The sequence below is a fragment of the Cololabis saira genome, chromosome 10 (genome assembly GCF_033807715.1).
Source record: "Cololabis saira isolate AMF1-May2022 chromosome 10, fColSai1.1, whole genome shotgun sequence".
Lineage (NCBI taxonomy): Eukaryota > Metazoa > Chordata > Actinopteri > Beloniformes > Belonidae > Cololabis > Cololabis saira.
Window position 1 is genome coordinate 3,592,982 of NC_084596.1, and position 13,912 is coordinate 3,606,893.

The window sequence follows — 13,912 nt, forward strand, 5'->3', positions numbered from 1 at the left end:
GTGTAAACGTGTAAGCGTGTAAACGTGTAAACTTGTAAACGTGTAAACGTGTAAGCGTGTAAACGTGTAAACGTGTAAACGTGTAAGCGTGTAAGCGTGGAAGCGTGTAAACGTGTAAACGTGTAAACGTGTAAACGTGTAAGCGTGTAAACGTGTAATGTGTAAACGTGTAAACGTGTAAACGTGTAAACGTGTAAGCGTGTAAGCGTGTAAGCGTGTAAACGTGTAAACGTGTAAACGTGTAAACGTGTAAGCGTGTAAACGTGTAAACGTGTAAACGTGTAAACGTGTAAACGTGCAATCGTGTTAACGTGTAGACGTGTAAACGTGTAAACGTGTAAGCGTGTAAACGTGTAAACGTGCAAACGTGCAAACGTGTAAACGTGTAAACGTGTAACGTGTAAACGTGTAAACGTGTAAGCGTGTAAGCGTGTAAACGTGTAAGCGTTTAAACGTGTAAACGTGTAAACGTGTAATCGTGTAAGCGTGTAATCGTGTAATCGTGTAAGCGTGTAAATGTGTAAGCGTGTAAACGTGTAAGCGTGTAAACGTGTAATCGTGTAATCGTGTAAGCGTGTAAACGTGTAAGCGTGTAAACGTGTAAACGTGTAAGCGTGTAAACGTGTAATCGTGTAAGCGTGTAAACGTGTAAGCGTGTAAACGTGTAAACGTGTAATCGTGTAAGCGTGTAAACGTGTAAACGTGTAAACGGGTAAACGTGTAAACGTGTAAACGTGTAAGCGTGTAAATGTGTAAACGTGTAAACGTGTAAGCGTGTAAACGTGTAAGCGTGTAAGCGTGTAAACGTGTAAGCGTGTAAACGTGTAAACGTGTAAACGTGTAAACGTGTAAGCGTGTAAACGTGTAAGCGTGTAAACGTGTAAGCGTGTAAAGTGTAAACGTGTAAACGTGTAACGTGTAAACGTGTAAGCGTGTAAACGTGTTAACGTGTAAACGTGTAATCGTGTAAGCGTGTAAACGTGTAAGCGTGTAAAGTGTAAACGTGTAAACGTGTAACGTGTAACGTGTAAACGTGTAAGCGTGTTAACGTGTTAACGTGTTAACGTGTTAACGTGTTAACGTGTAAACGTGTAAACGTGTAAACGTGTAAACGTGTTAACGTGTTAACGTGTAAGCGTGTAAACGTGTAAACGTGTAAACGTGTAAACGTGTAAACGTGTAATCGTGTAAGCGTGTAAACGTGTAAGCGTGTAAAGTGTAAACGTGTAAACGTGTAACGTGTAAACGTGTAAACGTGTAAGCGTGTAAACGTGTTAACGTGTAAACGTGTAAACGTGTAAACGTGTAAACGTGTTAACGTGTAAACGTGCAAACGTGTAAACGTGTAAACGTGTAAACGTGCAAACGTGCAAACGTGCAATCGTGTAAACGTGTAAACGTGTAAACGTGTAAACTGTAAACGTGTAAGCGTGTAAGCGTGTAAGCGTGTAAACGTTTAAACGTGTAAGCGTGTAAACGTGTAAACGTGTAAACGTGTAAACGTGTAAACGTGTAAACGTGTAAGCGTGTAAACGTGTAAACGTGTAAACGTGTAAACGTGTAAGCGTGTAAGCGTGTAAGCGTGTAAACGTGTAAACGCGTAAGCGCGTAAACGTGTAAACGTGCAAACGTGTAAACGTGTAAACGTGTAAACGTGTAACGTGTAACGTGTAAGCGTGTAAACGTGTAAGCGTGTAAACGTGTAAGCGTGTAACGTGTAAACGTGTAACGTGTAAACGTGTGAACGTGTAAACGTGTAAGCGTGTAAACGTGTAAGCGTGTAAGCGTGTAAACGTGTAAGCGTGTAAACGTGTAAACGTGTAAACGTGTAAGCGTGTAAACGTGTAAACGTGTAAACGTGTAAACGTGTAAGCGTGTAAACGTGTAAACGTGTAAACGTGTAACGTGTAAACGTGTAACGTGCAAACGTGTAAACGTGTAAACGTGTAAGCGTGTAAACGTGTAAACGTGTAAACGTGTAAGCGTGTAAACGTGTAAGCGTGTAAACGTGTAAACGTGTAAACGTGTAAACGTGGCCTCGGGTGTGCCGGCTCTTCTTCTGCTGTTTCCAGCTCAGCGCGGCTGCGTTTGACTGACGGCTGAAGCCGCTGATAAAATCACAGATTAATCTCCTCCTTCAGCGCCTGCTTTACATTCAGCACCAGCGCTTCACTCCCTGCTCGTTATCAGGCGTGTGGAAGTTTAATTCCGTTCCTGAACACCGGCAGCAGCAGCCGGGAGGACGGCGGTGTTCCGCTGGTGCTGACATGCAGATATGGAAACGGACGGAGTTACGGAGATAACTGATCCGGAACCTTCCCGTCACTGCTGCTGCTGCTCACTCCTGCACTGAAGAACCCATCATGAATGAATGCATGAATCCTTTACTATATATATATATATATATATATATATATATATATATATATATATATATATATATATATATATATATATATATATATATATATATATATATATATATAGCTGGAAACAGCAGAAGAAGAGCCGACACACCCGAGGCCACGTTTACACGTAGATGGGGATTTACAGAAACGGATATTTCTCCCTCTACGTTTTGAAAAATACCATCATTTCCAGGAACCTGCATAAATATCTGTTAAGGTGCTATGAGCAGCCAAACCTGCACTGCACTGAATCAACATTAATCTCGACATTTCTACTTTTTTCCACGAAATTTTGACTTTTTTCTCGATATTTCGACTTTTTTCTCGACATTTAAACTTTATTCACAAAATTGTATTTCAACATTAATCTTGACATTTCAACTTTTTTCTCGAAATTGTATTTCAAAATTAATCTTGACATTTCGACTTTTTTCTCGATATTTCAACTTTTTTCTCCACATTTCAACTTTTTTCTCGACATTTCGACTTTTTTCTCGATATTTAAACTTTTTTCTCGATATTTCAACTTTTTTCTCGACATTTAAACTTTATTCACAAAATTGTATTTCAACATTAATCTTGACATTTCAACTTTTTTCCCGAAATTGTATTTCAAAATTAATCTCGACATTTCGACTTTTTTCTCGATATTTCGACTTTTTTCTCGATATTTAAACTTTTTTCTCGATATTTAAACTTTTTTCTCGACATTTCGACTTTTTTCTCGATATTTCGACTTTTTTCTCCACATTTCGACTTTTTTCTCGATATTTAAACTTTTTTCTCGATATTTAAACTTTTTTCTCCACATTTCGACTTTTTTTCTCGACATTTCGACTTTTTTCTCGATATTTCGACTTTTTTCTACACATTTTCGACTTTTTTCTCGACATTTAAACTTTATTCACGAAATTGTACTTCAACATTAATCTTGACATTTCGACATTGCAGTGTAACGAGAAGATAAAGTCATGCTAGCCAATCAGAATCCTGGAAAAAAACATCAACAAATGACTCGAGTAACTTCCAGTTACTTCCAAGATGAACCAGAGTCTTTGGTTTGGAGTGACAGAGAAGTGGAGTTACTTTTAAGTGTGACGTTAAAATATAAAACAGGAGTCCCAGCAGCTGAGCTAGCGAGATGCTAGTTGGATATTTGTAGTTGTCGGTCTTACAGACCAACACCAGTCCTGTTTATTCCTGATTTCCTCTGGATCTCAGCTGATATCTTGTACCTCCGTGTGTTCCGTCTCTGTTCTCCAGGTCTGTTGCCGGTCTTGACGAGGACCTGGATCTGGTCCACATGGAGGCCCACACCCCGGATGGAAGTAAGTGTATCCCCTCAGCAGGATGTGATGGTGCTGCAGGGAGGTCCAGGTCCTTCAGGTCCTGGAGCCGGAGTTTCTGTTTCTACTAACAAAGAACTGGTGTAACTGACGTTAGAGACGTAACTGACGTTAGCAGAGACATAACTGACGTTTGCAGAGACGTAACTGACGTAACTGACGTTAGCAGAGACGTAACTAACTGTTAGCAGAGACGTAACTGACGTTAGAGACGACGTAACTGACGTTTGCAGAGACGTAACTGACATTTGCAGACGTAACTGACGTTAGCAGAGACGTAACTGACGTTAGCAGAGACGTAACTGACGTTAGCAGAGACGTAACTGACGTTTGCAGACGTAACTGACGTTAGCAGAGACGTAACTGACGTTAGCAGAGACGTAACTGACGTTAGAGACGACGTAACTGACGTTTGCAGAGACGTAACGGACGTTAGAGACGTAACTGACGTTAGCAGAGACGTAACTGACATTTGCAGAGACGTAACTGACGTTAGCAGAGACGTAACTGACGTTAGAGACGACGTAACTGACGTTTGCAGAGACGTAACTGACGTTAGCAGAGACGTAACTGACGTTAGCAGAGACGTAACTGACGTTAGCAGAGACGTAACTGACGTTAGAGACGTAACTGACGTTAGCAGAGACGTAACTGACGTTAGAGACGACGTAACTGACGTTTGCAGAGACGTAACTGACGTAAGAGACGTAACTGACGTAAGAGACGTAACTGACGTTCGCAGAGACGTAACTGATGTTAGCAGAGACGTAACTGACATTTGCAGAGACGTAACTGACGTTCGCAGAGACGTAACTGATGTTAGCAGAGACGTAACTGACATTTGCAGAGACGTAACTGACGTTAGCAGAGACGTAACTGACGTTAGAGACGACATAACTGACGTTTGCATAGACGTAACTGACGTTCGCAGAGACGTAACTGATGTTAGCAGAGACGTAACTGACATTTGCAGAGACGTAACTGACGTTAGCAGAGACGTAACTGACGTTAGAGACGACATAACTGACGTTTGCAGAGACGTAACTGACGTTAGCAGAGACGTAACTGACGTTAGCAGAGACGTAACTGACGTTAGCAGAGACGTAACTGACGTTTGCAACGACGTAACTGACGTTAGCAGAGACGTAACTGACGTTAGCAGAGACGTAACTGACGTTAGCAGAGACGTAACTGACGTTAGCAGAGACGTAACTGACGTTTGCAGAGACGTAACTGACGTTAGCAGAGACGTAACTGACGTTATCAGAGACATAACTGACGTTAGCAGAGACGTAACTGACGTTAGCAGAGACTTAACTGACGTTTGCAGAGACGTAACTGACGTTAGCAGAGACGTAACTGACGTTAGCAGAGACGTAACTGACGTAACTGACGTTTGCAGAGACGTAACTGACGTTAGCAGAGACGTAACTGACGTTTGCAGAGACGTAACTGACGTTAGCAGAGACGTAACTGATGTTAGCAGAGACGTAACTGACGTTTGCAGAGACGTAACTGACGTTTGCAGAGACGTAACTGACGTTTGCAGAGACGTAACTGACGTTAGCAGAGACGTAACTGATGTTAGCAGAGACGTAACTGACGTTAGCAGAGACGTAACTGACGTTAGCAGAGACGTAACTGACGTTAGCAGAGACGTAACTGACGTTAGCAGAGACGTAACTGACGTTTGCAGAGACGTAACTGACGTTAGCAGAGACGTAACTGACGTTATCAGAGACATAACTGACGTTAGCAGAGACGTAACTGACGTTAGCAGAGACTTAACTGACGTTTGCAGAGACGTAACTGACGTTAGCAGAGACGTAACTGACGTTAGCAGAGACGTAACTGACGTAACTGACGTTTGCAGAGACGTAACTGACGTTAGCAGAGACGTAACTGACGTTTGCAGAGACGTAACTGACGTTAGCAGAGACGTAACTGATGTTAGCAGAGACGTAACTGACGTTAGCAGAGACGTAACTGACGTTTGCAGAGACGTAACTGACGTTAGCAGAGACGTAACTGACGTTAGCAGAGACGTAACTGACGTTAGCAGAGACGTAACTGACGTTAGAGACGACATAACTGACGTTTGCAGAGACGTAACTGACGTTAGCAGAGACGTAACTGACGTTAGCAGAGACGTAACTGACGTTAGCAGAGACGTAACTGACGTTTGCAACGACGTAACTGACGTTAGCAGAGACGAAACTGACATTAGCAGAGACGTAACTGACGTTAGCAGAGACGTAACTGACGTTAGCAGAGACGTAACTGACGTTAGCAGAGACGTAACTGACGTTAGCAGAGACGTAACTGACGTTAGCAGAGACGTAACTGACGTTATCAGAGACATAACTGACGTTAGCAGAGACGTAACTGACGTTAGCAGAGACTTAACTGACGTTTGCAGAGACGTAACTGACGTTAGCAGAGACGTAACTGACGTTAGCAGAGACGTAACTGACGTAACTGACGTTTGCAGAGACGTAACTGACGTTAGCAGAGACGTAACTGACGTTAGCAGAGACGTAACTGACGTTTGCAGAGACGTAACTGACGTTTGCAGAGACGTAACTGACGTTAGCAGAGACGTAACTGACGTTTGCAGAGACGTAACTGACGTTTGCAGAGACGTAACTGACGTTTGCAGAGACGTAACTGACGTTAGCAGCAACGTAACTGACGTTAGCAGAGACGTAACTGACGTTAGCAGAGACGTAACTGACGTTAGAGACGTAACTGACGTTAGCAGAGACGTAACTGACGTTTGCAGAGACAACAAAATGGTAATTTTCAGACCGACAAATTAGGAGAAAATTAACTTTGTTTGAGACCTGTCTCTGTCTGAGCAACACACTCTCGTCATTTTATCCATCGGATAAAATTAAGTTTAAATCGGATAAAATGAAATCGGATAAAATGAAGTTTAAAACTAAAACAAAACTTGCTTCTTTGCTTAATAATACTGTTATTTTTATTATGTAAGTCTTTTTGGAAGAAAGTTGTACTGTATCTAGTGTTATATGTTCCAAAACGATGTGGGGAGAGGGGCGGCCACGCCCACTTAGGAGACAGGAAGTGGATGCCATTTCATACCATTGGTAGTAACGGTAATGCGCTATGTTCTGTATAGAGTAGGCTACCTTGATCAAGGAGGACATGATGACATGATGACATTAGGAAGAAGTTGAAATTTTGAGGAAAAAGTCGAGAAAAAAGTTGAAATTTTGAGGAAAAAGTTGAAATTTTGAGGAAAAAGTCGAGAAAAAAGTTGAAATTTTGAGGAAAAAGTTTAAATTTTGAGGAAAAAGCGCACGAACGCACGAAAAAACGCACACACGCACGAACGCACGAAAAAACGCACGAACGCATGAAAAAACTCACAAACGCACTAAAAAACGCACGAAAAAACGCACAAATGCAGGCAAAAACGCACAAAAAAACGCACGAACGCACTCACGAACGCACGAAAAAACGCACGAAAAAATGCACGCAAAACGCACGCAAATATCTTCTGTATAGAAGATCTTTGGTACGGCTCCAACCAGCTGGAGGAGGTTTTTACTGTCAGACACGAGGAAACTGCTCGTCTGAGTTAAACCTCTGCAGCTGCCGACATCCTTCTGTGTTGTTATCGTGACAGAAACCTGCTGCTGCTATTTGTACTACAAAGAGCAGTAAATTGGCCCAGAAAGTGTCGGTTAGGAAAAGGAGCCGCTGAGACGTGAAGACGGTGTTTGATCTGATGGAGACTTGATCTGACGGTAGCGGCTGACGCTCTGCTGTAGCGCTGCATGCTAACATGCTGTCTGCTCCCCGCAGACGTGCAGTACGTCACCTGCCGGGCCCAGACCTGCTCCAGGACCGACCGGAACCAGCCGTTCCCCGGACACATCGACATCAGCTCCCTGGTGGTGCAGGACGACTACATCTTCATCCAGGTACGACCCGGGGACTGCTTCCTGGTTCTGACTTACCCGAGCGCCACTTCCTGTTTCTGACTGACACCACTTCCTGTTTCTGACTGACCCCACTTCCTGTTTCTGACTGACACCACTTCCTGTTTCTGACTGACCCCACTTCCTGTTTCTGACTGACACCACTTCCTGTTTCTGACTGACCCCGACGCCACTTCCTGTTTCTAACAAACACCACTTCCTGTTTCTGACTGACCAGGGCGCCACTTCCTGTTTCGCCTTTTTTTCCCTCTTTTTTTCCTTTTTTTCTCGTTTTTTCCCTCTTGTTTTCCTCATTTTTTCCCTCTTTTTACCCCTTTTTTCACCTTTTTTTCCCTCTTTTTTCATTTTTTTTCTCTTTTTTCCTCTTCTTTTCCCTCATTTTTTCCCTCTTTTTTCCCCCTTTTTTGCCTTTTTTTGCTGACTCCACTTCCTGTTTCTGACTGACCCCACTTCCTGTTTCTGACTGACCCCACTTCCTGTTTCTGACTGACCCAACCGCCACTTCCTGTTTCTGACTGACCCAACCGCCACTTCCTGTTTCTGACTGACCCAACCGCCACTTCCTGTTTCAGAGCTGGACGCACCTGGATCATTCCTTCAGTCGTTTTTCAAAATAAAACTAAAAGTAAGAAAAATAAAAAACTATTTTTCTCAGTATTGGTTATCATATCTAAAATGAAAACACCGATAACGACTGTGGAAGAAGAACCAGCTCCTCCTGCTGCTGCTCCATCAGATTCTGGGAGGAATCTGAGACGCTGATATCCTGAACATCCTGAACCCGAGTCACGGCACCAGATTTACGAGCGGCATTTTCATTTCCTGTGCTGAGGATTATTTACTCCGACTCCGCAGAGACTCCCGTCTCCAGCGGACAGTAATTGCAGAGATTTAACAGTTTCATTCTCATTCACCGCTGGAAGCAGCAGAAACCGGAGAAACCTCAGAACTGAAACCAGGAATCAGTGATTTACAGACGTGATGATTTATAGAAATGATTTATAGAAGTCAGAGGAAACAGGAGGAAGGTTCACTGTGAGAAAACGCCAGAGTTTTGCCTTGTGACAAGTACTCAAAGAACTCAGATTTGTGAGAAAACCATAGCTCCTAGCAGAAAAATAAAGACATTGTTAGAGACACAGAACCCGACAGATTCTAACAATCTTATTCAGATATTCCTTAAAATGTCTGAGTAACGGCAGTTCGAAAACAAAGTGAGATTTTTTTGAAGAAAAGTTTTTATTACATTGCAGTCAATGGAGACCGAGGCAGGAATTTGCGTGGCTGTTAGCCCCCCCGTTTAAATTTTGTGCATACACCGCCTGTCAAAGTCACATTATATGAATCCCAACACCTATGTCTACATTCTGACCAAAAATTATCTGTCTACCTTTTACGGTTTGGCCGTGAGCTCGAGTTACAAATAAAAATTCAAGTTATTTTTTCCCTCTTTCTGCCACTCTAAAACTGACACCCACACTCTAAATTTGACAAAAAAAGTGATTTCCAGTCCTCGCTTGAGGGCTCATATCTTGAAAAGTGTACATTTTAGGAAAAACTTTGGGGTTGGCAGAGAGAAGAGAAGTTTTCCTCCGTTTTGAAGTTTGAATGACATTTCTACGTGCAAGTATGAGAAAGATACGTGACTCAGAAAAAAGTGATTTTTTTTAACCTCCTCCCACCCACAGTGTGAAATTCTTCCCCATTCAAATACATGGGAAAATCTCCCCATTAGTTCGGAAATTTGGAAATGTTCGTGCAAAAACTATTTGTGCCATCGCTCTGAAAATCCATAGGACTGTAGTTGGATCTGGACTCTAGTGGTCTGTAGAGGACCTGCAGGTCTGGATCTGGACCCTAGTGGTCTGTAGAGGACCTGCAGGTCTGGATCTGGACCCTAGTGGTCTGTAGAGGACCTGCAGGTCTGGATCTGGACCCTAGTGGTCTGTAGAGGACCTGCAGGTCTGGATCTGGACCCTAGTGGTCTGTAGAGGACCTGCAGGTCTGGATCTGGACCCTAGTGGTCTGTAGAGGACCTGCAGGTCTGGATCTGGACCCTAGTGGTCTGTAGAGGACCTGCAGGTCTAATTCCTGGTAAATTGTGTTTTTCAGGTTCCAGGTTCAGGACGAGCCACCTACTACGTCTCCTACAAGAGAGATTCCTTCATCGAGATCAAGCTTCCCAAATATTCCCTGCCCAAGGTGAGTTGTGTTGGTTCAATGTAGGGCTGTGCGATTAATCGATTTTAAATCTAAATCGGATGTATTAATCACAATCGATGTTAAAAAAAGGAAAATCGGAAAATGGATTTTCCTTTTTTGCAGCTGGCTGCATTACAGACAGAGCTCGTCATCTTTGTTTAGTCAAGAAAATGCTAAATGTTGTCACTTTACTAAACTCAAGGAGGATTTACAGTATCTTTCAATTGCACTTAATTCCCAATAGGGAAATTTGTTTGCTATTTTTCTTTAAAAATAAAGATAAAATATTTGAAACAATTTATTCCATTGTCTTTTGTAGTTTTACCAAAAAAATCGAAATCAAAATCGAAAATCGGGTTTCAGAGAAAAAAATCTGGATTTTATTTTTGTCCAAAATCGCCCAGTCCTAGTTCAATTCAATAATAATCTGCTGTTTAAACCACACATCCTGATCAAAATACCTCCAGGGTTCCTCCCAGTTTTACTGGATCCGTCGCAGCAGCATCTAGTCCAGGGGTCGGGAACCCGCGGCTCTAGAGCCGCATGGGGCTCTTTAGCGCCGCCCTAGTGGCTCGTGGAGCTTTTTCAAAAATGTTTGAAAAAAAAAAAAAAAAAAAATGTCATTTTTTTCCTTTTTTTTCTTCTTTTTCCCTTTTTCTTTTTTTTTTTTTTTTTTCTTTTTTTCCTTTTTTCTTTTTTTTCTTTTTTTCCTTTTTTAATCTCGACATTTCAACTTTTTTCTTGAAATTGTGACTTTTTTCTCGACATTTCCACTTTTTTCTCGATATTTTATTTCAACATTAATCTCGACATTTCGACTTTTTTCTCAAATTTAAATTAATTTTCTTGACATTTCGACTTTTTTCACAAAATTTTGACTATTTCCTCAACATTTCGACTTTTTTCTCGACATTTCCACTTTTTTCTCAAAATTTAGATTTTTTTCTCGACATTTCCACTTTTTTCTGGAAGTGCATAATGAACAAAAAAATCTTCCCCCAGTTCTAACTAATATAGAAACATGTAGCATGTGTTATCTTCATTCTAAGGCTGATACAAGACTTTTCATTTTTTGTAGCTCCAGACATATTTGTTTTTTGTGTTTTTGGTCCAATCTGGCTCTAAAACATTTATACACAGTATGAGGTCCAGTAGAACCAGTATGGGGTCCAGTAGAACCAGTATGAGGTCCAGTAGAACCAGTATGAGGTCCAGTAGAACCAGTATGAGGTCCAGTAGAACCAGTAGAACCAGTATGAGGTCCAGTAGAACCAGTATGAGGTCCAGTAGAACCAGTAGAACCAGTGTGAGGTCCAGTAGAACCAGTATGAGGTCCAGTAGAACCAGTATGAGGTCCAGTAGAACCAGTAGAACCAGTATGAGGTCCAGTAGAACCAGTATGAGGTCCAGTAGAACCAGTAGAACCAGTATGAGGTCCAGTAGAACCAGTATGAGGTCCAGTAGAACCAGTATGGGGTCCAGTAGAACCAGTATGGGGTCCAGTAGAACCAGTATGGGGTCCAGTAGAACCAGTAGAACCAGTATGAGGTCCAGTAGAACCAGTATGAGGTCCAGTAGAACCAGTATGAGGTCCAGTAGAACCAGTAGAACCAGTATGAGGTCCAGTAGAACCAGTATGGGGTCCAGTAGAACCAGTAGAACCAGTACGGGGTCCAGTAGAACCAGTATGGGGTCCAGTAGAACCAGTATGAGGTCCAGTAGAACCAGTATGAGGTCCAGTAGAACCAGTAGAACCAGTATGGGGTCTAGTAGAACCAGTATGAGGTCCAGTAGAACCAGTATGAGGTCCAGTAGAACCAGTATGAGGTCCAGTAGAACCAGTAGAACCAGTATGAGGTCCAGTAGAACCAGTAGAACCAGTATGAGGTCCAGTAGAACCAGTATGAGGTCCAGTAGAACCAGTATGAGGTCCAGTAGAACCAGTAGAACCAGTGTGGGGTCCAGTAGAACCAGTATGGACACTAATCTGATGTCCAGTAGAACCAGTAGTACCAGTAGAACCAGTAGTACCGCTCCGTGGAAACGAGGCTATAGATTTCAGAAGGTCAGGGCAGTCGGAGGTGAAAGAGTTGCTCCGTATTCCTGAGTGATTGCAGCTCTGGGGGGAATGGAAGTGACGCTGACGGCGTTACTCACCCACAGGAAGCTTCTCCACCGTCCTTTAAAAGTTCTGCAGAGATTGAGCGATTCCCTGCTGTCTGTCAGCGGCCGGGTCTATTGATCTTGTGACGGGTCCGGCGGTCGGCCCGATCCATCACCCTCCGCTCATAACTCTCCCTGATCTTCCCCCCGGCCGGCCGGCCGGTCCCTGACTGCAGGATCTGCACATCGTCAGCACCGACGAGAAGCAGGTGTTTGCGGCGGTGCAGGAGTGGAACCAGAACGACACGTACAACCTCTACCTGTCCGACACCAGGGGCATCTACTTCACCCTGGCCATGGAGAACGTGAAGACCACCCGGGGCGTCGGCGGGAACCAGATGCTGGACTTGTACGAGGTGAGGACTCCATGACGTCCGTCACCCTGCAGGTCGGTGCAGACCTCCATCCATCATGTCTGCTCTGCCCTGCAGATAAAAATAATGGATCACCTTTAAATGTTGCTGCCAGACCACAGCTGTCTGAGGCCCCGTTTACACGGAGCAAAAACGCTGGTGTTTTCATGCATTTTGGCCGTTCGTTTACACGAAAACGAAGCTCAAAGTCACTAAAAACAATCAGTTCTGAAAACTCAAAGTTGTAATTTTTTAAAGAGAAATTTAACAAATTTGTTTTTTTCTATTTTTTTCAACTTTAATTCAAAATGTGTGCAAAAGAAAATATGAAATATAAAAATAAGTATTTTGAGAATTTGTAAATGTTTATGAATGTACTTTAAGTCGTTTCTGATCAGGATGATTAAAAAAATATGAATACAAAAAAACTAACAACTTTGTCAGTACAAATTTGAAAATAAATGTTTAAAAAGGGATTAATCCGGATTTTTAATTGTAAATTATAAATAACTGTCGTTCACATTATTGCTTAAAATTATTACATTCATTTGATTAAGTGTTCATTTATACAAAAGTCAACGAATGTTCTTGTTTAAGGCCCCGTTTCCACGGAGCAAAAACGCTGGTGTTTTCATGCGTTTTGGTCGTTCGGTCTCCAAAAACCATAATTTCTGAAAACTCCGGCCAAAGTGCAGATTTTTAAAACCTCCGTCTTCACGTTTGCTTGTAAATGGAGAGAAATGGACATTTAGGCTTCAGAACGTCACACTATGAGACAGAAACGTCACCAGCGTCATGAGTGACACCTGTGGTTACAATTAGTTTGTAACCGTCAATATTCTCTTGTATTTTACCTGTTTTACATTCTAACGTCACACTTAAAAGTAACTCCACTTCTCTGTCACTCCAAACCAAAGACTCTGGTTCATCTTGGAAGTAACTGGAAGTTACTCGTGTCATTTGTTGATGTTTTTTTCCAGGATTCTGATTGGCTAGCATGACTTTATCTTCTCGTTACACTGCCCCCTGTAGGTTTGGCTGCCCATAGCACCTTAACAGATATTTATGTGGGTTCCTGGAAATGATGGTATTTTTCAAAATGTAGAGGGGGAAATATCTGTTTTTGTAAATACCCAGATATGTGGAAACGTGGCCTGAAACCTCTACGTCAGTAAAGTTAGCTGAAGTTAGCTGGAACTGGTAAACTAGTTAAAGTTAGCAGAAGTTAGCTGGAACCGGTAACTAGTTAAAGTTAGCGGGAGTTAGCTGGATCCGCTAAACTAGTTAAAGTTAGCTGGATCTGGTAAACTAGTTAAAGTTAGCAGAAGTTAGCTGGAACCGGTAACTAGTTAAAGTTAGCGGGAGTTAGCTGGATCCGCTAAACTAGTTAAAGTTAGCTGGATCCGGTAAACTAGTTAAAGTAAGCTAGATCTGGTAAACTAGTTAAAGTTAGCTGAAGTTAGCTGGAACTG

The 13,912-nt window shown here is 42.4% G+C and overlaps 1 protein-coding gene across 1 annotated transcript in view; it reads left to right on the forward strand.

Annotated features, from left to right (window-relative positions):
- LOC133451750 (VPS10 domain-containing receptor SorCS3-like) overlaps window positions 1-13,912 on the forward strand; it is a 252,459-nt gene that overhangs the window by 162,702 nt on the left and 75,845 nt on the right. The window contains exons 6-9 of the mRNA XM_061730891.1: window positions 3,672-3,736; window positions 7,586-7,704; window positions 9,835-9,924; window positions 12,264-12,443. Of these exons, the coding sequence (XP_061586875.1) occupies window positions 3,672-3,736; window positions 7,586-7,704; window positions 9,835-9,924; window positions 12,264-12,443 (454 nt within the window). The remainder of the gene's footprint in view (window positions 1-3,671; window positions 3,737-7,585; window positions 7,705-9,834; window positions 9,925-12,263; window positions 12,444-13,912) is intronic.